The following is a 23,681-nucleotide window of genomic DNA, read 5'->3' as shown; positions in this document are numbered from 1 at the left end:
TTCATACATCCCTACCTGGGCTCTAGGAGTAATTATCTGCCAACCAGATGGGGGCAGAGGCAGGTGGGGAGCAGTTGGTAAAATCTGGCTAGTTCTGTAGCCAAACTCATCCAGCTTCATCACTTATAAGCTGTATGACCTCAGACAAGATATTTATCTTCCCCATGCCTCGGCTTCCTCACTTGTGAACTGTGGATAATATAGGACCTGCCTCATGGTGTACTGCAGCGCTAAATGACATTATGTGTGACTTGCCCCTTCCCTCACCTCTCTGCTTATTCCTGCTTCTCTTCCCCTTGTCCCTCAGTTCCTGCCCCATGGGCCTTGTCCCTGTTCCTTTGCCCAGGTGTTCCCTCTGCTTGGCATGCTCATCCCCGATATCGACAGGGCTAATTCCTTCATGGCAGAGAGACTTCCCTTGGCCACTCCGTGTGATTCCACTATGTCCCTCCAGCCCTATCCTGGCACTCAGCAGCCCTGGACCCATATCTACCTTTTTGTTCCCTAGTTTTCTCTCTTTCTTTCCCTTTCTTTCTTTTTCTTTCTTTCTTCCTTCCTCCCTTCCTTCCTTCCTTCCTCCCTTCCTTCCTTCCTTCCTTCCTTTCATCTCATTCTGTTGCCCAGCCTGGAGTGCAGTGGTGCAATCTCGGCTCACTGCAACCTCTCCCTCCCAGGTTCAAGTGATTCTCCTGCCTCAGCCTCCCGAGTAGCTGGGATTACAGGTGTTTGCCAGCACACCCAGCTAATTTTTTGTATTTTCAGTACAGACAGGGTTTCACCATGTTGGCCAGGTGGTCTTGAACTCTTGGCCTCAAGTGATTCACCCGCCTCAGGCTCCCAAAGTGCTGGGATTACATGCATGAGCCATCACACCCGGCCAGTTCTATTTTTTTCTAACATAAATTATTTACTTATTTATGACATTTATTATTTATATTTTTCCCCCATAGGATTTTAGCTAGTGAGAGCAGGAATCTTTGTTTTATGCATTGATGTGTCCTAAGTACCTGAAACAGTGCCTGGCACACAGTGGGCCCCTAATAAGTATTAGCTATTGTTAATATTCAGCAAGTAGCAAACCTATCTAGGGCTTAGTTAAAGCAGGTATGCATATAGATTACTGGGTTTTGTAGAGCCTTATGGATATCTGATGTTATTCTCTGCAAGTTCCTGTTGGTGAATAAGTTGAGCTGGGGCCTCTGGGCCATGGGTGTTGTGTCCGGCCTCCCCTGCTATCCTCACAGGGCTGCTGGAGAGTAACTCTACTCACAGCCTGAGCTGGAATGTCAGCAACTTCAGGTGCCCCTTTGTATAACGCTTGCAGACTTTTCACTGCATGGACATTCCTAGAGCATGGATTCCCATCCAGTTCACAATCCCTGTTCCTATGTTCTCCAGGCCCTGCTGTCCACCCCATCCCAGCTCCTCTATGGTTCCAGGAATCTGTTTTCTGGTGACTGGGCCAGTGGGAGAAAACTGCTGGTTATAGCCAGAATGGGACTGGGACAGGAACCACTGAGGACCCACTGAGGCCCGCCTCCTCTTCCTTTTCTGGCCTTAGGATGGTGAGATGATCCCCTATGGCTTCAACAACCAGACCAAGCACTGTCTGCGCCGGCTGGGGAAGCGCTATGAGTTCCAGATTCAAGACCTGAGGCCTGAGGACTCTGGCATTTACCAGGTCAAGGTGGAGGATGCTGTGGTCTTCTCCACAGAACTGGAGGCCAGTGGTGAGTGGTCTACACTGCCGAAGTTGGAGTTGGGGAGATATGTTAGAAATGGAGTCCATGTTGGTGCAATGTGTGTGTTGCGGGGTAAATGTGATGTGGCCCCAGCTGCAAAGACAATTGGGAGAGGGACACATACCTAGATGGCCAAATTTTGATGCTTTCTGTTTTCCAAAGCCTTGGTGCGAGTTGTCTCTCCTGGTGCTGAGCTGGGTTCTACTGAATTACTGTCACAGACATAGAACATATGTGTCATGCCTCTGCTTAGACCTTCTGTAGCCACCAATTATTTTCAGATCAGATCCAGACTAATTGCACAGCCTCTAGAACTCCTTTCTGTTGCATGTCCTCATCTCCCACAACGCCCTAGCAAGGATCTCTGGGTTAGGCATCCTCACGCTCCATACAGACCTTTCCTTTTCTGCTTCCTGTATTCCTTCCCCATCTAGGAACTGACACTCCTCCTTCATCAAACTCTGTCCCATCCCCATGAGTACCTGTGTCCACATCACTCTCAGAGCACCTGCCAGCTCAAGGGCGTTCTTGAAAGGACAAGGAGAGGCCTGGGGAAGGGAGCTTTGGACAGACATGTCATAAGAACATGGCTGAATCAAAGTTGGGGGAGAAAAAAGGGGGTTATGTGCCCCAGCATGGGGGAGGTGCCCAGATGGGGCTTTGGAAAGCCTGAAAACAGTGCAGTTTGGGAAAAGGAGTATGGGTTTGGGAGTCAGCCAGACCTGGGTGTGAATCTTGGTTTCTCTTAACTGCGTAAGACTGGGGCAAGTTATTTAACTTTTTAAGCCTTAGTTTTCTCACCTGTAAAAAGAAATTAATAATACTTATCTTGGAGATGGTCACAAGGATGAATAAGATAAACTACTGGCTCTTAGCATAGTGGTTTCCTTCATGCATCCACCTGGTCCCCAAATATAACTTTTGGGTTTGGAAGTATAGAATCCCAGAGCTGAAAATAAGCCTCATTGCTCATAATTGTAACCCCTCATTTTACTTGGGGGGAATTGACACCTGAGGTCCAGAGGTGACCTGTCCAAGGTAACATGGGGAGTTTGTGGCTGAGCTGGTCTAAGCCAGGATTTCTGAATGGCCAGCCTTGCTGCCTCAGGTCACACTGTGTCATACCATCAAGCTGATATCCCCATTCCTGTTTCCCTGGCAGCCATCCCCCCAAGAGTGGTGGTCCCACTGGCGGAGACCCACTGTGAGGAGCAGGGTGACGCAGTCTTCGAATGTACCCTCTCCAGCCCCTGCCCTAGTGCAGCCTGGCATTTCCGGCACCGGCTACTCCACCCCAGTGACAAATATGAAGAGTTTGTCTCCCCCGACGGGCTGACCCACCGGCTGGTGGTGAGGGGGGCACGTTTCTCAGACATGGGCCCCTATTCGCTGGGCACTGGGCTCTACACTTCCAGCGCCTGGCTGGTGGTTGAAGGTGAGTGCTTCAAAACTCTGCCTTTCTCTGCCTCCAGGGAAGACCTTGGGGCTGCGGAGGCATGAGGAAGGCGAGGCAGTGGGATTTCCTTTGGTCAGAGAGAATAAGGAAAGCTCCTTAGATTAGTCTCCACCCACTGCAGTGCAGACCTTCATGGCCAACCCAACCCTTCTCAGCTGTGCCTGCTCCACTGGGTCTCTTGGAATTACTTTGGGGCACAGATGGCTCTAGGGTCCTAGGCAGCCTTGGGACAGTGGCCCAGGTTCAGTCTGGATGACAAGCCCCTGCACCAGACCAGAGAGCACTCTCAAACTTCCCTGGGGATTGAAATTTGGGTTCAAGATGTTCCCAGGAAAGTGTAAATTGGACATAAGTAAGGCAGGTGGTAGAGCAAGTCGATATTTTAAAAACCATGCACCTGCTGCGGCAGTTTGATAAACAAATGACTTTTGGCTTATGCGTTTTCTCCAAAACCCTCATGAAGCCTGTAGCAGGGTGGCCTGCAGGTATAGGACTAAGGAGGTGGTGATGGGATTCACCCATCCATCCCTGGAACACCCTGGCTTCCTTCCCAGGTGGTCACCTTGCTTCTCTCCTAGGGAAGTCCAGGTCAGGCAAGCAGTTGGGCTCAGGCAGGTGCTTTGGCCAGATTTAACAGGAGTTTTGGTATTTTCTCTTGTCTCTCCATGTGGGCACTGACCTTCCATATGAATAACCCCTCACCGAAGCTGGGAAGGATAAAGACCTTCAGTCCACAAGTGCTGACCACCAACTGCAGAGGCAAGGAGCCCAGGCCTCAGGAGCAGAAGAGTCTGGGAGCATCGAGAGCCAGGGAGAGAAATCCAGAGAGCAGGGCCCCAGGGAGGGCTCCCTTGAAGGGGCTGGGCCGGCTTCTGGGCTCCAGCACATAGCCAGCCCAGACAGGGATGCCCTTGGCAGACATGGCTACTCCTTGATGGGGGACAAAGGGACAGCTGACTCAGCCTGGGGCCCTGGACAGGAGGGCGAGGGCTTTCCAGTAGCAGAGGGAAGCAGAGCCACTCTTCCCAGGGAAAATCAATCCCACAGAGAGGGAGGCTGGGCCAGAAGCCTTGCAGAGAGGCCCCATCTACAGGGAGAGAGCTCAGAATCAGGGTTGGGCCTCCCAGAAAAACGACAGCAAGATCGTGGCAGAGACAGCAACGGTGACGAATGCTGGAGGACAGCAGGAGGCTGGGAGGCTGGGTCCAGTCTGCTTCAGGCTGGAGGACTGGGGAGCAAAAGGGAAGGAAAGGAACACAGAGGCGACAGTGGAAGACAACTGGACAGGCACACCCCAGAGCAACTGTGGGATGCTCGGCTGGGACCTGGGAGAGGAAAGAGTGACCTGCAGGGATGCCAGTCTGATCCTGTAGGGTCCTGGCCAAGAGGAAAGCAGATAGAGATTTCACAGGATGACAGCCTGGCTGAGATGGACAGAGGGGATGCTCCAAGTAGGGAAAGGGGGAGAGGAATAGTAGTGTGGGGTGGTGGGACTGGCCTGGGAGAAGCTGGAGACAGCAATGGGGCAGGAGGTCCTGGCACCCTGGAGTTTACTGGAGGAAGAGGTTCTGGCTCCAAGGTAGGCATGGGCCCTGAATCCTGGGGTTCTCAGGGAGGTAGAGATGCTGACTATGGGGAAGCCAGGGGCTACTGGGGGTCAGGAGAGTTGCTAGAACAGATACCTGGAGGCAAGGACTTCCAGGAACCATCAATATCAGATGGTAGAAAATTCCTTCTGGGAGATGTTAGTCCTGAGATCAAAGCTGAAGACTCACTGCAGGAGGCAGATGGTCTATGCCGGGGGGAGTCTGTAGTTAGAGGAAGTGCCTACAAAACTGGCCCTGGAGGCCCAGGAGACCCCAGAGGCTGCGAAGGTGGCCTACAGGAGCTCAGGGGAAGGGATGGCCAGGAAACAGCTTGGGCCTCGGGTGAGGTAGGGGATGACCCCAGAAGCTTCCAGTCTTCCCAGGGCTGGATAGCAGGTCACAGAGCAGCAGGGGGTATTGGCAGAATAGAATCTAAGGGCACAAGTCCTTGGGATGACACACCATCTAGCCTCAGAAAAACTGGGGCCCACCATGGGCCTGGAGTGCTGGGGCCCAGTGGAGGGCAAGAGGATATGGGTGGTATCCAGGTGGCTGGACTGACGGAGTCTGGTCAGGGGGTGGATGCCAGAAGCCACTGGCTAAGTAGGGCTCCAGGCCTGGGTGCTCAGGGATCTGGGGGGACACTAGGAGATAAGGAAGGATTAAGAGGTCCTGGGTCAATAGGGTCTGAACCAGATTTCTGGAATGGGTCAGGGAGCTCCAGAGTAAAAGGACCCAGAGGTGAGACAGGCTATAAGGATGGCTTGGAAGGTCCCGGGAGAATGGAATCTAGGTACGAGGGTGGCTTAGGATATTCTAGGGAAATAGGCCCTAAAAGCAGGGCTGGTTATAGCTATGGCTCAGGGGTTCCAGGAGAAATGGGGTCCGGCCATGGTGCTGGTTGTAGAGTTTCCCCTAGGGCACCTGCCGGAGTGGAGTCTGAGGAAGGGGGTGGGTACAGGCATGGCTCCGGAGCGCCTGGGGGAGTGTGGTCTGGAAATGAAGATTCTGGCCCTGCAGGAGGAGGGTCTGGGAGAGTTGCCAGTCGTAAGAATGGCTCAGGTGGTCCTGATGGAGCACCCATGAATGACACCAGGAATTGGGCCTCTGCATGCCAGGCAGGCATGGACCCTAGGGGAGGGCACCATTCAGATGGTGGCCTAGGGAGTCCTGGGGTGACAGGGTCTCTGGGTAGAGGTGGTCTCAAGGCCCCTGGAGTAGTGGAGACTGTTGGGATGGGATGTGTGGAAGCAGAACCAGAGAGCTCTGGAAGAATAAGGCCTTGGGGTCAGACTGGAAATTATGGGGGCTTCAGAGCCTCAGAGGCCCTGGGGGCCTTTGGAGAAGGAGGCTATGAAGATGGCTCTGGGGGTCCAGGAGCCATGGGACCAGGGTCTCTGAGGGCAGGAAGCAAAGTGGGTGAGGGGGATGGGACAAGATGCCCTGGTGCTAAGGCCTCTGGAGCTGGAGCTGGTTGTAGGGATGATACCAGGCACCCTGAGTCACTCGCACCTCACACTGGGGCCGCTTCTGAGAGCCAGTGGGCTTATGGGGCTGGCAATATGCTGGGTTATGAGGATGGATCAGAACTTCCAGGGCCTCAGGGAACTGGGGTCAGAACAGCCTATGGAGGAAGGTCAAGGGGCCTTGGGCCTAGGAGTACAGGGCCAGGGGGTGAGGCAGGCTTTAGAGATGGTTCAGGAGGCCTCCAAGGAATGGGATCAGCAGATGGGCCAGGTTGTAGGAAGGGTATTGGGAGTTCTGGGGAAATGGGGTCAGTGGATAAGGAAGGTTATAAGAAAGATTTGGGGGCTCCTGAGAATATGGGTTCGGGGAGCAAGGCAGATTATAGGGATGGTGTAGGGGGTTCTGGGGCAATGGGGTCAATGGATGAAGCAGGTTATAGGAAAGATTTAGGGGCTCCTGAGGGAATAAGTTCAGGGAGCAAGGCAGATTATAGGGGTGGTTTACAGGATTCCAGGGAAGTGGGTTCAGGGAGCAAGGCAGATTATAGCAGTGGTTTAAAGGGTTCCAGGGAAATGGGGTCAATGGATGAAGCAGATAATAGGAAAGATTTGGGGGTTCCTGAGGGAATGGGTGCAGGTTACAGGGTTGGTTTAAGGGGTCCTGGGGAGATGGGGTCACTGGATGAGTCAGGTCATAGGAATGGGATTGGAGGTTATGGGGAAATGGGGTCAGGTTATAGGGAGGATTTGGGGGCTCCTGAGGGAATGGGCACAGGCAGCAAGGCAGGTTATAGGGATGGCTTAAGGGGTTCTGGAGAAATGAGGTCAATGGATGAGGCAGGTTATAGGAAAAATTTGGGAGCTCCTGAGAGAATGGATTCAGGGAGCAAGGCAGGTTACAGGGGTGGTTTAAGGGGTTCTGGGGAAATGGGGTTAATTGATGAGGCAGGCTATAGGAAAGATTTGGGGGTTTCTGAGGGAGGGGGTTCAGGGAGCAAAGCAGGTTATACGGGTGGCTTAAGGGGTTCTGGGGAAATGGGGTCTGTGGATAAGGCAGGCTATAGGAAGGATTTGGGGGCTTCTGAGGCAATAGGTTCAGGGAACAAGGCAGGTTTTAGGGATGGTTTAGGAGGTTCTGAAGAAATGGGGTCAGTGAATGAGGTAGGTTATAGGAAGGATTTGGGGGCTCCTGAGGGAATGGGTTCAGGGAGTAAGGCAGGTTTCAGGGATGGTTTAGGGGGTTCTGAAGAAATGGGGTCAGTGAATAAGGCAGGTTATAGGAAGGATTTGGGGGCTCCTAAGGGAATGGGTTCAGGGAGTAAGGCAAGTTTTAGGGATGGTTTAGGAGGTTCTGGAGAAATGGGGTCAGTGAATGAAGCAGGTTATAGGAAGGACTTGGGGGTTCCTGAGGGAATAGGTTCAGGGAGTAAGGCAGGTTTCAGGGATGGTTTAGGGGGTTCTGAAGAAATGAGGTCAGTGAATAAGGCAGGTTATAGGAAGGATTTGGGGGCTCCTAAGGGAACGGGTTCAGGGAGTAAGGCAAGTTTTAGGGATGGTTTAGGAGGTTATAGGAAGGATTTGGGGGCTCCTGAGGTAATGGGTTCAGGGAGTAAGGCAGGTTTCAGGGATGGTTTAGGGGGTTCTGAAGAAATGGGGTCAATGGATGAGGCAGGTTATAGGAAGGATTTGGGGGCTCCTAAGGGAATGGGTTCAGGGAGCAAGGCAGGTTTTAGGGATGGTTTAGGGCATTCTGGGGAAATGGGGTCAATGGATGAGGCAGGTTATAGGAAGGATTTGGGGGCTCCTGAGGGAATAGGTTCAGGAAGTAAGGCAGGTTTTAGGGATGGTTTAGGGAGTTCTGTAGAAATGGGGTCAGTGAATGAGGCAGGTTATAGGAAGGATTTGGGGGCTCCTGAGGGAATGGGTTCAGGGAGTAAGGCAGGTTTCAGGGATGGTTTAGGGGGTTCTGAAGAAATGGGGTCAGTGAATAAGGCAGGTTATAGGAAGGATTTGGGGGCTCCTAAGGGAATGGGTTCAGGGAGTAAGGCAGGTTTCAGGGATGGTTTAGGGGGTTCTGAAGAAATGGGGTCAATGGATGAGGCAGGTTATAGGAAGGATTTGGGGGCTCCTGAGGGAACAGGTTCAGGGAGCAAGGCAGGTTTTAGGGATGGTTTAGGGAGTTCTGGGGAAATGGGGTCAATGGATGAGGCAGGTTATAGGAAGGATTTGGGGGCTCCTGAGGGAATAGGTTCAGGAAGTAAGGCAGGTTTTAGGGATGGTTTAGGGATTTCTGTAGAAATGGGGTCAGTGAATGAGGCAGGTTATAGGAAGGATTTGGGGGCTCCTGAGGGAATGGGTTCAGGGAATAAGGCAGGTTTTAGGGATGGTTTAGGGAGTTCTACAGAAATGGGGTCAGTGAATGAGGCAGGTTATAGGAAGGATTTGGGGGCTCCTAAGGGAATGGGTTCAGGGAGTAAAGCAGGTTTCAGGGATGGTTTAGGGGGTTCTGAAGAAATGGGGTCAATGGATGAGGCAGGTTATAGGAAGGATTTGGGGGCTCCTGAGGGAATAGGTTCAGGGAGTAAGGCAGGTTTTAGGGATGGTTTAGGGAGTTCTGTAGAAATGGGGTCAGTGAATGAGGCAGGTTATAGGAAGGATTTGGGGGCTCCTGAGGGAATGGGTTCAGGGAGCAAGGCAGGTTTTAGGGATGGTTTAGGGAGTTCTGGGGGAATGGGTTCAGGGAGTAAGGCAGGTTTCAGGGATGGTTTAGGGGGTTCTGAAGAAATGGGGTCAATGGATGAGGCAGGTTATAGGAAGGATTTGGGGGCTCCTAAGGGAATGGGTTCAGGCAGTAAGGCAAGTTTTAGGGATGGTTTAGGGGGTTCTGGAGAAATGGGGTCAGTGAATGAAGCAGGTTATAGGAAGGATTTGGGGGCTCCTAAGGGAATGGGTTCAGGGAGAAAGGCAGGTTTTAGGGATGGTTTAGGGAGTTCTGGGGAAATGGGGTCAATGGATGAGGCAGGTTATAGGAAGGATTTGGGGGCTCCTGAGGGAATAGGTTCAGGAAGTAAGGCAGGTTTCAGGGATGCTTTAGGAAGTTCTGGGGAAATGGGGTCAATGGATGAGGCAGGTTATAGGAAGGATTTGGGGGCTCTTGAGGGAATAGGTTCAGGAAGTAAGGCAGGTTTTAGGGATGGTTTAGGGATTTCTGTAGAAATGGGGTCAGTGAATGAGGCAGGTTATAGGAAGGATTTGGGGGCTCCTGAGGGAATGGGTTCAGGGAATAAGGCAGGTTTTAGGGATGGTTTAGGGAGTTCTGGGGAAATGGGGTCAATGGATGAGGCAGGTTATAGGAAGGATTTGGGAGCTCCTAAGGGAATGGGTTCAGGCAGTTACACAGATTACAGGAATGGTTTAGGCACTTCTGGAAAAATCAGTTCAGGGGATGAGGCAGGTTATAAGAATGTTTTAAGGGGTTCTGGGAGGAATCCACTAGGGAGCGAGGCAGGTTCTAGGGGTAGTTTGGAGGATTCTGGGTACATTTTGTCATGGAATGAGGTAGGTTCTAGGCAAGGCTTTGGGGGAACTAGTGGCATGGGGTCAGGGAGTGAGGTCAGTTATAGAGGAGGCTCAGGAGGATCTGGGGAAACGGGACCAGAGGGTGAGATGGGTTATGGAGATGGTTCAGGGAGGCTTGGAGTACCAGGCTCACTGGCTGGAATAGGACATGAGGCTGGGCCCAGAGGCCATAAAGCCATGGGTCACAGGTCAGGATATTGGGTAGCATCAGAGGGTGGCATGAGCTCCAAGCATGGTCCAGAGCGAGCCAGGGAAACCGGGCTTTTGGATGGGGCAGGACCTGGGGTGGAACCTGGGATGGCTGGAATGCCAGGCACTGCAGGTGGCATGGCACACAGAGACAGCCCCAGGGGCACAGGGGTGCTGGGGTCTCAGGGAGGGCGACAGACTCTTTCAGATGAGCGAGGCTCCACCAAAGATCTTGGGGGCTATGGAACTTCAGGGATCCCTGAGGCCTCGGAGGCTGCTGGTGCCAAGGGAAAACCAGATGTCAAAGAATGGCAAGACAGTTCTGGGACTCCAGGGTCTTCTAGAGACAGAGGGGCTCCCAGGGCGAAGGATAGGTCTCCAGACCAAGCAGGGATAATGGGGGCTTCTGGGTTTCTTGATGGCAAGGGGGCAGTGGAAGGTGAGACCTGGGCAGGAATGGCTGCTCTAGGGTCTGGATATGAACGGGACATCTGGAAAGCAGGCCCAGGAATGACAGACAGGGGTAGAGTTGCTGGCCAGGGGGGGTTGGCATCTCAGGGAGGTGGGGACTCACTTTTGGGAGGCAGAAGGGTAGGCTCAGGGAGTTCAGTGGGGACAGGTCAGGATCTGGACAGCGGCTCTATGCCTGGGGGAAGGGGCAAGTCAACATCAGGGCCTGCTGATAGACAAGGGACGAGCAATGCTTGGGCTCCTGATTGGGAAAACCAGGGGTTTAACCAAGGCAGCATAGATGCTGGGAAGCAGCCCGCAGGCTCCAGAGCTTCCAGTTCTCTGCAGGAGAAAGATGCCGCTTTTGGTGGGACCCATGAAGGGCCAGGGGGCTTTAAGGGCGGGGAGGGTGCACCAGGCCAAGAGGCGGCTGGTGGATGCCGAAGCCCATGGTCCCTGGATAGCAAAGGTTCAAGTCCTGGAAGGGGCAGTTCTGTTGATGCAGAGGACTCAGGTATCCTGGGCAAGGGGAATTCTACTGAGTGGGGGAATGCCCTCACCCCAAAACCTGGGGAGTCCGGACCTCAGGGAGCCTGGAATGGCTTAGATGGTCCCTTTGGCAGAAAAGCCTCTAGAGATAGGTCAGGAGGGACCCAGGACCTAAGCTCTCAGCGAGGCAAGGGACAGAGAGGAGGAAAGAGGTCCCTCGGGGAGCAGGGGTCCCTGGGGGCTGAGAATGGTGAGGTCCAGGGTCCTGGGGCCCTAAAGGAGGATGAAGGGCAGGGAGTGGAAGAGGCTGGGAGGTCAGGCAGGAGGCCTGGCTCACTCAGGAGTAGGTCTCAGGCACAGTCAGGGGCTGAGGTTGGAGGAGGAAAGAGAAGGGAAGCAGACGAGGCTGGAAGCATGGGGTGGCAGCCTATGGGAGAGAACTGGGGGTGCCTGGAGGAGATGCTGAATGAAGATCAGAGCCGGGAGCCGCCTGGTCACCTTGGTAGCAGGAGAAGTGGCAAAGACGGCAGGTTGGACATCTGTGGAGAGAGGAGAGATGCTACCCGGAGTTCCACATCCAGATACAAGCCTGGCACTGGCAGTTTCTCCAAGGATGCCCGAGGTAGGTGCTTCTCTGCTGAGCTGGTTCCCATGGGCTAGAGACAGTGGGGAGCTCCCTGGCCACTGGGATGCTTGGGTCTGTCCCAGTTCTGCCTCCAGCCCCAGGAGTTTGTCCCTGCCAGTGCTCCCCATTCTCAGGAATCTTTTGCAAATTTAGGAAGCAACCTCTTCCTCTTTACGCAGATGGGGTCCAGCCTGTGAGAGGCTCAGAGGTCTCCTAGGTATCTGCTCTTGAAACCTTATGTCCACAGCACCAGAGTTGTTGACCCAACTCTCTGTGGGTTACCAGACTTCTCACCTGTGGCGGGGGGGCCCTTCATATACCTTACACCCCAGGTCTCCTGGACCAGCCTAGGTCCTGCTGAGAAAAGCAGCAATGCTTGGGCTCCTGTCTGGGAAGACCAGGGCATTGGAGCCAAGATAGCATAGGTGCTGGGAACCAGCCCTGCTGACACCAGCCAAGCCCAGTTGGCAGGACCATGGTGGCCTTGCGGGGCACAGCGCAGGCCATGGCCTGGGGGGCTCGGCCCTGGGGATTCCCTCTGTGTCTCTTCAGGCCCCATGGGCCACTTCTCCCAGGGCCTGGCTGACATGGAAGTGCAGCCGGGGGAGGCTGCCACACTCTCCTGTACCCTCACCAGTGACCTGGGACCCGGCACCTGGTTTAAGGATGGCGTCAAGGTACTGCCTCCCCTCACACCTTCTCTTTACCAGTGGGAGGGACAGAGGTAAAGCAGAGAGGGGCAAGAGCATAGAGGCTTTGAAAGAAAGATTTTTCATTCTTCATTTTGCTAATGTATCCACCTCAGGAGAAGTTTAAATAGCCAATAACTTGGTGTGTTTAAAATAAAATTGGATTTTTAAATGATGTGTATCCTACACCCCTCAGCATACCCCTTGTTCTTCCACCATCCAAAACACCTCTTCTATACCCATACCTGCTGAATCCTACCCATCCTTCAAGGCCTCGTACAAATGCCATCTTCTCATCCCAACCAGAAGGGGGCCCTCGTCTCCCTGCACAATCCCCTGTCCTCCATTAAAGTTGTCACCCCAAGAGAGACATCACAGTGACTCAGGGCATGGGGCTCAGTATCAGCTAAGTCTGGCTTCAGATCCCAGCTCTGCCACTACCAGTTATAAGACTTCAAGCAAGCTGCCAAACAGTCTGGCTTCCTCATCTATAAAGTGGGACAAATAATAGTACTTACTTCATAAGGCTGTTATGACAATTAAATAAGGTGCTAAGCGCAGAGAGCATTGGCACACAATAAGCATTCCATTCACACAGCTGTTATCAGGATCCCAGCATCAGTAAAGGGCTCTGGTTAGCTGGCCTGAAGGAACTGGGATGGGAGTGGGGTGACCTTCTCCTGCTGTGGCCCTGTCTCCAGCTCACCACCCAGGATGGAGTCATCTTTAAGCAAGATGGTCTCGTGCACAGCCTCTTCATCACGCATGTGCAGGGGACCCAAGCTGGGAGGTACACCTTTGTAGCTGGTGACCAGCAGAGCGAGGCCACCCTGACTGTCCAGGGTAAGGCCCAGCCCTGCCCTGCCCTGCCCTGCCCTGTCCTGTCCCACAGTCTCTTTGTACCAGGTGATATGCCTTGCTTTAAAACACCTGAATTTGTGGCTAGTCTGCAGCCAGTATCTAATCTCATCCCCAGAGAAGATGATTTAAAAAGCCGACTCATACCCTGCCTATTCCAGCGTCTTAGCTCTTTCCCTGTCGGGAAGTCCTTGGTGAGGTCTAAGCCTGGTCTCTCCTGCTGCAGATGAAGCCCCTTCCCCTTGTTTGTCCTCATGTGGTGGGGCAGGGGATTCCTTACTCTTCCCCCAAACTTCCTTCTCTGGGTCCTCCTTTCTATATTCCCCAGGTGCCCAGTGCCCTGGTCTTCCTTGACTCTCTTGTTTTATTTCTAGATTCCCCTACCATTGCTCCAGATGTGACAGAGAAACTGAGAGAGCCACTGGTGGTCAAGGCTGGGAAGCCGGTGATAGTGAAGATCCCCTTCCAGAGCCACCTCCCCATTCAGGCTGCCTGGAGGAAGGACGGGGCTGAGGTGGTGGGCAGCAGTGACAGGGAGGCCCAGGTGGACCTGGGGGATGGCTACACGCGGCTGTGCCTCCCCAGCGCAAGCAGGAAGGACTGTGGCCAGTACAGCGTGACGCTGAGGAGCGAGGGAGGCTCTGTGCAGGCCGAGCTCACTCTGCAAGTCATAGGTACCAGCCCTGTCTTCCCCCAACTAAGGCCTGAGAGTCCCTGGGGTTCTGGGCCCTCCCTGCCATCAAGGGCAGGCCTGGGGTATGATCTCTGCTGGCTCTGATCCTCATTTGCATGCTGTTTAAGATCCAGACCTACCCCTAACTCTGCTCAGACTGCTTAGGAAGAAGCAATTGAGATGAACACAGTGCTGGGCTCCTGCTCGGGGGGAGGAGCCAGTTATGCTTCTCTGACCCCAATACACTGGGCCCTCAGGAAGTTGCTGGGTAGGATGGTGGTCCCCAGCCCTGAGTGGTGCCAGCAAGGTAGGACTGCTCTGGGCCGAGCAGGTGCCCATACCAGCCACCAGACGGTGGGGCCGGGAGGGGCTGGTGCATTCCATGGCACATCCCTGGGTGCATGTGTGTGTTGGGGGTGGAGACATCTCAAGAATGTGTGGCCCTCTGGGTAATGCCCAAGGCTCTCTGGACAGTCTGCCCCATTGCAGGCTTATCTGCTGATGAGTGGATGGGGGTGGGGGGGAGTCGGGGTGGGGGGGAGTTGGGGGGGGTTGGCGCTGCTCCCCTCCAGCTCCTCTGACCCCTCCTCTTCCCGCTCCTCTCTGTGGGTCTCCAGACAAGCCTTATCCCCCACAAGGCCCCATGGAGGTTCAGGATTGCCATAGGGCTGGTGTCTGCCTCCGCTGGCAGCCCCCAAGGGACAATGGGGGCCGGACTGTAGAGTGCTACGTGGTGGAGAGACGGCAGGCTGGCAGGAGCACTTGGCTGAAGGTGGGCGAGGCCCCCGCTGACAGCACCACCTTCACGGATGCCCATGTGGAGCCAGGCAGGAAGTATACCTTCCGAGTGCGGGCTGTGACCTCAGAGGGGGCTGGCGAGGCCCTGGAGTCCGAGGAGATATTGGTGGCTCCTGAGGGTGAGAGAAAAGGCTGGGGCTGGGGGTGGGGGACACTCCTGGGCTCCCCACTGTGCCGAGGAGGGCAGGCTGTCCCAGAGGCTGAGTGACACCAGCCTGTGCTCGGGGCTTCGGAGGCCCTTCTGTAGCACTCTGGAGACTCCTTCCCTCAGCTGCATTTGGGATCTGGCACCCAGATCAGGAAGTGTTTTACAGAGTCTCCGGGAGTGAGGGTATGGGCCAGCAAAGCCCACTGTCGCGGGTCCCGGGGAGAGAGGAGCATGCGCCTCCAATATCCTATCAGAGGACTGGAGGCTGAGGGGTCTCAGGGCTGGTTCTAGGCTCCGAGGCTGCAGTGCCTTCTCTGTCCTTTCGTTCCTTCCCTTGAATAGCCAGAACACTGACCTAGGGCGGGCTGGCTCAGCCCCGACACTCACCAGGACAGGGCGGAGTGTGGCCTGTCCCAGATGCCTGTGCCCCCTACCCCCAGGGGCTCCCCATGAGCCGGCACCTTTCCCAGGCCTCTGGCCGACTGGAATCTTTCTTACCCCCAGCTCTCCCCAAGGCCCCTTCCGCGCCAGCCATCCTGTCGGCCTCCAGCCAGGGCATCACACTGACATGGACAGCACCTCGGGGCCCTGGCAGCGCCCACATCCTGGGCTACCTGATCGAGAGGCGTAAGAAGGGGAGCAACACCTGGACAGCAGTGAACGACCAGCCGGTGCCTGGTGAGCATTGTCCTGGCTTCCAGAGCTTCCTTAGACCCCTCCTGGCTCCAGGATCCCAGGGACTTTTCAGTTCAGATTGGTTTAATACAGTCCTTCTCGTCTAGGGTGGTTTGGCAACGTCTGGAGATATTTTTCATGGTCACAATGGGGTGGAGGGTAAATGTTACTGGCATCTAGTGCAAAGAGGTCAGGGATGCTGCTAAACATCCTGCAGTATACAGGACAGAGCCCACCTCCTCCTCTCAAAAACCCCAAAGAAGAATCTGGCAAAAAAATTTCAACTGTGCTGAGGTGAGCCCTGATTCAGAAATCCCAGCTGAGAGCCAGAGATGAAGCTGTTAGCCCTGGCCCCTCTACTTCTGGCCTTGACCTTGGACAGTTCACTTCTTCTCTAGATCTGAATTTCCATATCCATAAAGTGGAGAGAAGGATCCCCTGCCCCACTAAGTAGTTTCCAAAGAAACAAACTGCATTCTGAGATCAGAAAGAACTTGGAAAAGCCAAAGGGCTGGGCAGATGCTGAAGGGTCTTGTGATAACCCTTAGCATTTCCTTGCTCTGCATGCGTGCTGCGGAAGTCCAGGTTTGAGGAGGAAAGAACGGGCTCAGAACAGCTTGCCAGGAGACCTGGATTCAGGTCATAGTTCTGCTACTTAGGAGCTGAGGCCTGTCAGGGCTTCAGTTTCCTTATCTCTAGAAAGAGAGAAATGAACATTCTCCCAATTTCACTATTTAGTGATTCTGCTTTATTTAAATATGACAGCAACTCTGTAAGGCAGAGACAACCAGGGAGATTAAGGTACTTGCCCAAGAATATCCAGCAAGTTAGTGGTGGAACCAGACAGGGATCAGAGGCTCCTGACGCCCTGAGCAGTGCTCTTTCCACCTTGGAGGGAACTGAGTCACAGCGGGTGGAGGGATGTAGGGAGGGATGTGTTAGGACCCCAGGCTTGGTCTCCTTCAGAACTTGGAGGCACCCAAGCTATCTCCCCATGTCCAGCCCCATCAGGGTGGGACTCACATGGGCGGGCTGTTCACAGAGAGGAGATGGACGGTGGCGGAGGTGCGGCAGGGCTGTCAGTATGAGTTCCGGGTCACAGCTGTGGCTCCCTCAGGTCCCGGAGAGCCTGGACCTCCATCAGATGCCGTCTTTGCTCGGGACCCCATGAGTAAGTAGGGCACCAACCCAGGATGGGGGTGGAGGTGAGCACGGGATAGCCCTGAAGCTGGGTGGGACTTGATGGGAGGTCAAAGGTCACAGGTCGGCGCAGTCCTGAAAGAGATGGTCAGGAGGGCTGGGATATAAAAATCAAAAGCCCTCTCGGGTGAGCCACATCTTAGGGGCCCTACATGAGCTCAAACAGGCCCAGAAGCCAGGCAGTGGGATTAGAAGATTCCTTCCCTGCCAAGTAATGGTTCATACTTGTAATCCTAGCACTTTGGGAGGCAGAGGCAGGAGGATTGCTTGAGCCCGGGAGTTTGAGGCTGCAGTGAACTATGATTGCACCACTGCACTCCAGCCTGCATGACAGAGGGAGACCCTGTTACAAAAAAAAAAAAAAAAAAAAGAAAAGAAAGAAGAAAAAAAAAAGCAGAGTCCTTTTCAAGATCACTTCACTCACTCTTTGGCCTCTAGGCAGGCCAGCCCCCAAGCTGGCCCACCTGCCCCAGTCTCATAAGCATCCACTCACCCTAGTGTTGCCCATCAGGCAGGGCGGAGGGCAGGTAACAGGGGAAACTCAGCATCAATTCTCTATCCAATGAATATTTGCCCATCACCTACTAAATGGCCAGCATTGTGCCAGGAAGTAGGTAAATCAATCCTGGTCTCTGCCCTTGAGAAACTTATAGTCTGAGATAGGATTTTCTATCTGAGACCTGTGGTCTTGGGAACATGGAGTGTATTGAGAGATGCCAACAGACATTCTGAGAACAACAGGAACAGCAAAAAATGTCTGTGATTAAAGATGTGTATGATGTGAGCTTTTGATGTTTCCAAGTCCTGCAGGGGAAAAAAACCTGTCTAACCTTGATCCAAATCTAGCTTTTTCACAAAATACCTATTAAAAGCGTCACTCCAAGGCATACAGCTTAGAAAATGCTGCTCTGTATTTCTCATCCCCTAATCAGTTTGCCTACGCCAAGTCCTCTAGGGAGCAGCACATTTCTGGCACTTGACGGATGGGCCAAGTGGTCAACACCTGGAGAGCATCTCTGTGCCCCACAGGGCCCAGCCCACTGCAGGTGTTCAGGCTGTTTGAATGAACCCAACAAGACCGGAACATTCTGTACATTTCATTGTTCAAGTGGTATCTGAGTTTTAGTCCTAGGAAGGGCAGGACGTGGAATGGAGGGATGGGGGAGGAAAGCCGGCCCATGCAACTTACTCCTTGCAAATGGACCAAGCCTGTCCTATCTTTTCTTTTCTTCTCTGTTCTTTTCTTTCTCTCTCTTTCCTTCTTTCTCTCTCTCTTTCCTTCTCTATTTCTCTCTCTCTTTCTTTCTTTTTTTCTGTCTGTCATTCTTTCTTTCTCTCTCTCTCTCCCCCTTCCTCCCTCCCTGTCTTCTTTCTTTCTCTTTCTGTTCTTTCTTTTTTTTCCTTTCTTTCTTTCTTTTTCTTTCTTTCTGTCTCCCCCTTCCTCCCTCCCTCTCTTCTTTTTTTCTCTCTCTCCCCCTTCCTCCCTCCCTCTCTTCTTTCTTTCCTTTCTTTCTCTCTCTCTCTAACAGGGTCCACTCTTTTACCCAGGCTGGAATGCAGTGATGCAATCTCGGCTCACTGCAGCCTTGAACTCCTGGCCTCAAGCAATCCTCCTGCCTCAGCCTCTTAAGCAGCTGGAACTATGAGCATGTGCCACCACACCCTGCTAATTTATCTTTTTGTAGAGACAGGGTCTCACTATATTGCCCAGGCTGGTCTTGAACTCCTGCTTTCAAGCTATCCTCCTGCCTCGGCCTCCTAAAGTGCTGGGATTACAGGCATGAGCCATGGGACCACAGCCTGTTAATCTCTTTTATCAGTGGTGGGAAGTAGAGACAATAGATAGGATAAGCAGTGTCTAACAGTAGCCACAGCAATCACTACATTTTCTGGATTCTTGCTGCTAAGCAAGGCCCATGGCCCAGCAACATCATCTTATTAGAACTTATGAGAAATGCTGAATCTCAGGCCTCACCCCAGACCTACTGAATCAGGGTCTATATTTTTTACCAAAATCCCCAGGTAACTTCTATACTAATTAAAGTTTGAGAAGTACTGCCCTAGCCCAGTGGTTTTCAAACTTCATTGCATATGTAGAAACACCTGGAAAACTCTTAAAAATGTTGATGCCTAGACTGCACCCCAGACTAATTAAATCAGAATCTCTGGGGTGGCATCTAGGTGCCAGTATTTCTAAGCTCACCAGGTGATTCCAACGTGCAGCCAGGCTTGAGGGCCAGAGCCCTTTCATACTCATTGTGCTTTTTGCTTGTTCTAAAACCTCTGTGGGTAGGTGGGGCTATTATTATTGTTCTCATGTAATAAGTGGAGAACAAGAAGCCTGCACTGAGTACCCAAAAGGCAGAGTCGTGACTCTAAGAGCTTAGAGTCCAGAATAAAAACACATAGAAGTCTAGTCATACGGGATAATGGAACCCAAGAGGTCATCAACCAAAATATCAGTTTTCAGGAATTACAGAAGGATAGTTAGGAGAAGGCGTTTGGCAGGTTGGTGAATGAATGAGGGGAATGAGTTGAGGGAGGCTTCCTGGTGGAGGTGGCCTGGGATCTGTGTGCATAACGGAGACAAAGTGCTGGTTACAGTAAGAATTTGGAACAAGGTAGGTGCTTCAGGAAGAATCTAAAGGCAGAATTGCTAAGTGAAAACAATTCCCAGTCTCCCACAAGGAAGGCTAATCAATATCCACACTGAGTGGCCTCCCTCAGGAGATGCCATTCCTGACTCTCCCATGGTGCCTGGCAGGACCCCCTGGGCCGGTGACGAATCTCCAAGTCACAGACAGATCGAACACCAGCATCACTCTGAGTTGGGCTGGGCCAGACACCCAGGACGGGGATGAAGCCCAGGGGTATGTGGTGGAGCTGTGCAGCCCAGACAGTCTCCAGTGGCTCCCGTGCCATGTGGGCACCATGCCAGTCACCACCTACACGGCCAAGGGGCTTCGGCCTGGAGAGGGCTACTTCGTGCGGGTGACAGCAGTTAATGAAGGAGGCCAGAGTCAGCCCATTGCCCTGGACACATTAGTGCAAGCCATGCCTGTTACTGGTGAGTGCTGCCTCCTTCCCCGACCCCTGAGCCCTGCAGGCCCCTCCTAAGAGGGGGCCCCTGAGTAGCCGCAATGCACTTGCTAAGCCAGGATCCCCACCCTCAGTTTCAGGAAGTAACATTTATTGAGCACCTACTAGGTGCTAGGTACTGGGCTGGGCAGTCCCTTCTTAGAAATGTTTTCTCATTACGACTCATAACTATACTACAATATTAATGTTTTTATTCCTAAGTTACAGAGAAGGAAACTGAGTTTCAAGGTACTTTGCCCTAGTTGTCACTAATGGTATGTGGTACAGCCAGGATTTAAACCTGGAGACTCCAAAGTTGATGTTCTGTAGGAAAGAGAGTGGCTGCTTCCCGGGCATGGCCTTCGAAGGCCTAAGTGCAGCTCAGCTCCCATGGTTCACGTTCAGAATGGGACATGCCCAGCTCCCCGTTATTATTGAAAAGAGGATTGTCTTTCCCTTTGGGCTTTAACCACCACAAGCACCTGATCTGCCTTTGACCCAAGCTGACACTGGGCCACCCCAGCTGACTCTAGTCATCACTGTGGCAGTAGGGAGTCACAAACACAGCACACGGAGTCCAAAGTCCCAGAATCTTGTCCTGGCTCTCTCCCGAACAAGGTGTGACCTCAGGCAAGTCATTTCCTGTCTTAGATTGGTGTTTATCTCATCTGCAAAACATAAGCACTCTGCCACATATCTGCATCTTCCTCTGTTCCAGCCTAGTCCACCCCTCTCCCTGCGGGGTTCCTTTCTCAGCTCCTGTCCCTCCCCTGCTAGCATCTCCCCACCAGCCCCTGGGGTCTCCCCTGAAGATTCTGCTCCCAGCTGCACCCCAGTCCTTTAGAGGCCCCAGTGTGTTGGGATCTCAGCATCAATCCGACTGGCCCAGTCTTCCCCTCCAGCCCTACCTTGCTGGGGACCTGGGGCTGGGGTCCAACTGTGAGGGAGGAGGGAGGTAACCAGTCCTCTTGTGCGTTTCAGTCTGTCCCAAGTTCCTCGTGGACTCCAGCACCAAGGACTTGCTGACAGTCAAGGTCGGGGACACGGTTCGTGTGCCCGTCTCCTTTGAAGTGAGTGTACCTACAGGGGTGTGGGGAGGGAAGCCCAGAGAGGCCAAGGGGGCCAGACTCAGCCCTGTGGCTCTCTTTTCTTCCCTGTTCCTTTTTGGCCCCTAGTCAGTGCTTGTGGAAATCACTGACTGGGCTTGTGGAAATCAGGTGAGAGACATGAGGCAGGAAGGATTCAGGTCCTCCTTGAAGGTACCGCCCTCACTTGGCGGCTGGGTGGCCATTCTGCTCCAGGCCTGCAAATCCCTCTAGTGGTAGCTTCAGCTACTGCACCTCCAAACTAAGGCTCTTCGGTTCTCCTCCTCTCCTAGTCTGGGAATTCAGGGAGCCGGTCGTGCAGATGATCCCCTTTGACTTTACAATGTATTTTTGTGCAAGCACATGACCTATATTTGACTCAGGGTGATCCTTAACCAACACCAACACCACCTGACTTTACAACAGTAGGGTGGTGGCTAAAAGTACAAACTGCCTGGGTTCAAATTTTGATGTCATCACTCACAGCCGTTTGACTTTGGACAAATTTTATTTATTTATTTATTTATTTATTTATTTATTTATTTTGAGATGGAGTCTCACTCTGTCACCCAGGCTGGAGTGCAGTGGCACGATCTCGGCTTACTGCAACCTCCACCTCCCGGGTTCTAGCGATTCTCCTGCTTTAGCCTCCCAAGTAGCTGGGATTACAGGCGCCCGCCATCACGCCCAGCTAATTTTTGTATTTTTAGTAGAGATGGGGTTTCGCCGTGTTGGCCAGGCTGGCCTCTCAAACTCCTGACCTCACGTAGTCTGCCCACCTCGGCCTCCCAAAGTGCTGGGATTACAAGTGTGAGCCACTGTGCCCAGCCAGAACAAATATCTTAACATCTCTGTGTTTCACCTTCCTCATCTGTCAAAAGGGGATAATAATAGTAACCTACCTCAAAGGTCTGAGGGTTCAAGGAATTAATATATTGAAAGTGTATATGTAGGGCCTGGCATATGACAGCACCCAATATGTTTTAATATTATTATTGTTTAAAATCATCATCATCTGTGTAGGAATTCAAACCAGTCTATCTTACTCTAAATGACTTGTTCTTAACCACAATAATGACAATGATAATGATGACAAAAATATTTAATGCACATTGAGTAGTTACCATGTCCTAGGCCTTGTTCTCTCTGCTTTCCGTGTATTTATTATTAACGCCTTAAATTCTCAGAACAATCCTGTGAGGTCAGTTAGTGACTATCAGCATCTTCGTTTGACTCTGGTGCCCACCATGCCCTGTACTTAGGGCCCCGTAGGGAGTTGACGGCATGGTCACCAAGCAGCTGGGCTGGCCTTCCCACCCTGCTCAGGGTCACCACAGTTCAAGGCCAGGACACCGCAATCTTCCTCCTAGACTATTGCCAAATTATCTCCTACATGGTCTTGGCTGCCAGGGTGGTTAACACTCCCCTCCCCACACATCCCTTCTCATTCCCATCCCACCCCCTGCCATGTGAATCCAGAACTCATTATGCTTTCCTGCTCAGAATCTGACAACAGCGGCTCCTGGCTTACAGGATAATGTCCAGATGTCTGTAGAGGTGTGACGTGGAGGGCACTTTGCATTTTTGCCGAACCTCTTCGTCCAACTTCCTTGTTCTACCGCCCCCCTACCATACCCGCCTGCCAACCTCACACTTTATCACCACCCCTTTTTCCCACTTGTGTTTTCTTGTTGATGTTCTGTGTTTTCTGGTCGACTTTCTCCTTGTAGAAGACTCTTCTCACCGCTTCTACCTTTGGCCTAGCTTAAATGCCATCACCTCCATGAAACTGCCAGCTTCCCCTTCTCAACTTTTCTTTCCTCTCCTGTCTCAGGCCATGCCCATGCCTGAGGTGACCTGGCTGAAGGATGGCTTGCCCTTGCCCAAAAGAAGTGTGACTGTCACTAAGGATGGCCTCACGCAGCTTCTGATCCCTGTGGCTGGACTCTTGGACAGTGGTCTATACACTGTGGTGCTGAGGACCCTGCAGGGGAAGGAGGTTGCCCACAGCTTCCGTATCAGGGTGGCAGGTGAGGCAGGCCTTGCTCTGGGCTCTGGACGCTGGCTCGGCCACTCACCAAGGCAAAGAGGTGTCCACTGGTCTGATCATAGGTCTCAGCCACTCTACCAGGGCTGGGTATGCAAAGTGACCATTCTCCACCTTTCCTCCATGCTTGATGATAGAAAGTAGAAAGGACCCCGGAAGATCCCCTGGGGACTTCCATTGTCCTTCTGCCTCAGGAGCCTAGAGACAGTCATGTCATGTCTCCTCTCCAACCTCAGTTATCCTTCCCGTTGAGTCAGTGAGCAGAGGCAGTTACCACTGTTACATCACTCCAAAGACCCAGGGGACAAAATTGTCTGCAGCCGTTGCACAGGATAAAGGCTTTCCTCCCCAGCTGTGGCTCCACACAGCCCTTGCCCTGGAGGAGCTTCTGGATATCCAGAAATGATCAAATAGACTAACAGTGGGGGCTCTGTAATGCAGCCTCATGAGAGCCCTGCCTCTGTCCAAAAATGCATGCCTTGTCCTGTGTCATTTTACTTAAAAACTGAAGTGAATTCAGTGAAACCCCATCTCTGCGAAAAATATAAAAAATTAGCCGCGCATGGTAGTGGCCGCCTGTAGTCCCAGCTACTTGGGAGGCTGAGGCAGGAGAATGGCGTGAACCTGGGAGTTGGAGCTTGCAGTGAGCCGAGATCGTGCCACTGCACTCCAGCCTGGGTGACAGAGCCAGACTCCGTCTCAAAAAACAAACAAACAAACACACTGAAGTGAATTAAAATTACTCTTTTGGGGAGATTTTCTACCCTCTAGAGATAACTGTGGACCGCTGGCCAAGCTTACTCTGGGTCCAGCTACTTGTGTGGCAAGACTGCGTTCCCCAGGACCCT

General features: G+C 52.8%; 1 protein-coding gene across 1 annotated transcript in view; it reads left to right on the top strand.

Annotated features, from left to right (window-relative positions):
- Positions 1-23,681, top strand: part of IGFN1 (immunoglobulin like and fibronectin type III domain containing 1) — a 37,176-nt gene that overhangs the window by 10,285 nt on the left and 3,210 nt on the right. Inside the window, exons 10-23 of the mRNA XM_063603424.1 lie at positions 1,562-1,730; positions 2,905-3,177; positions 3,906-7,361; positions 7,470-8,948; positions 9,003-11,579; positions 12,135-12,259; positions 12,973-13,114; positions 13,504-13,803; positions 14,420-14,719; positions 15,253-15,426; positions 16,466-16,594; positions 19,388-19,690; positions 20,683-20,771; positions 22,621-22,816. Of these exons, the coding sequence (XP_063459494.1) occupies positions 1,562-1,730; positions 2,905-3,177; positions 3,906-7,361; positions 7,470-8,948; positions 9,003-11,579; positions 12,135-12,259; positions 12,973-13,114; positions 13,504-13,803; positions 14,420-14,719; positions 15,253-15,426; positions 16,466-16,594; positions 19,388-19,690; positions 20,683-20,771; positions 22,621-22,816 (9,712 nt within the window). The remainder of the gene's footprint in view (positions 1-1,561; positions 1,731-2,904; positions 3,178-3,905; positions 7,362-7,469; positions 8,949-9,002; positions 11,580-12,134; positions 12,260-12,972; positions 13,115-13,503; positions 13,804-14,419; positions 14,720-15,252; positions 15,427-16,465; positions 16,595-19,387; positions 19,691-20,682; positions 20,772-22,620; positions 22,817-23,681) is intronic.

This window comes from Pan paniscus, chromosome 1 (assembly GCF_029289425.2).
Source record: "Pan paniscus chromosome 1, NHGRI_mPanPan1-v2.0_pri, whole genome shotgun sequence".
Classification (NCBI taxonomy): domain Eukaryota; kingdom Metazoa; phylum Chordata; class Mammalia; order Primates; family Hominidae; genus Pan; species Pan paniscus.
The sequence above is the reverse complement of the archived record's forward strand: the minus strand, read 5'-3'. Positions and strand labels throughout refer to the sequence as shown.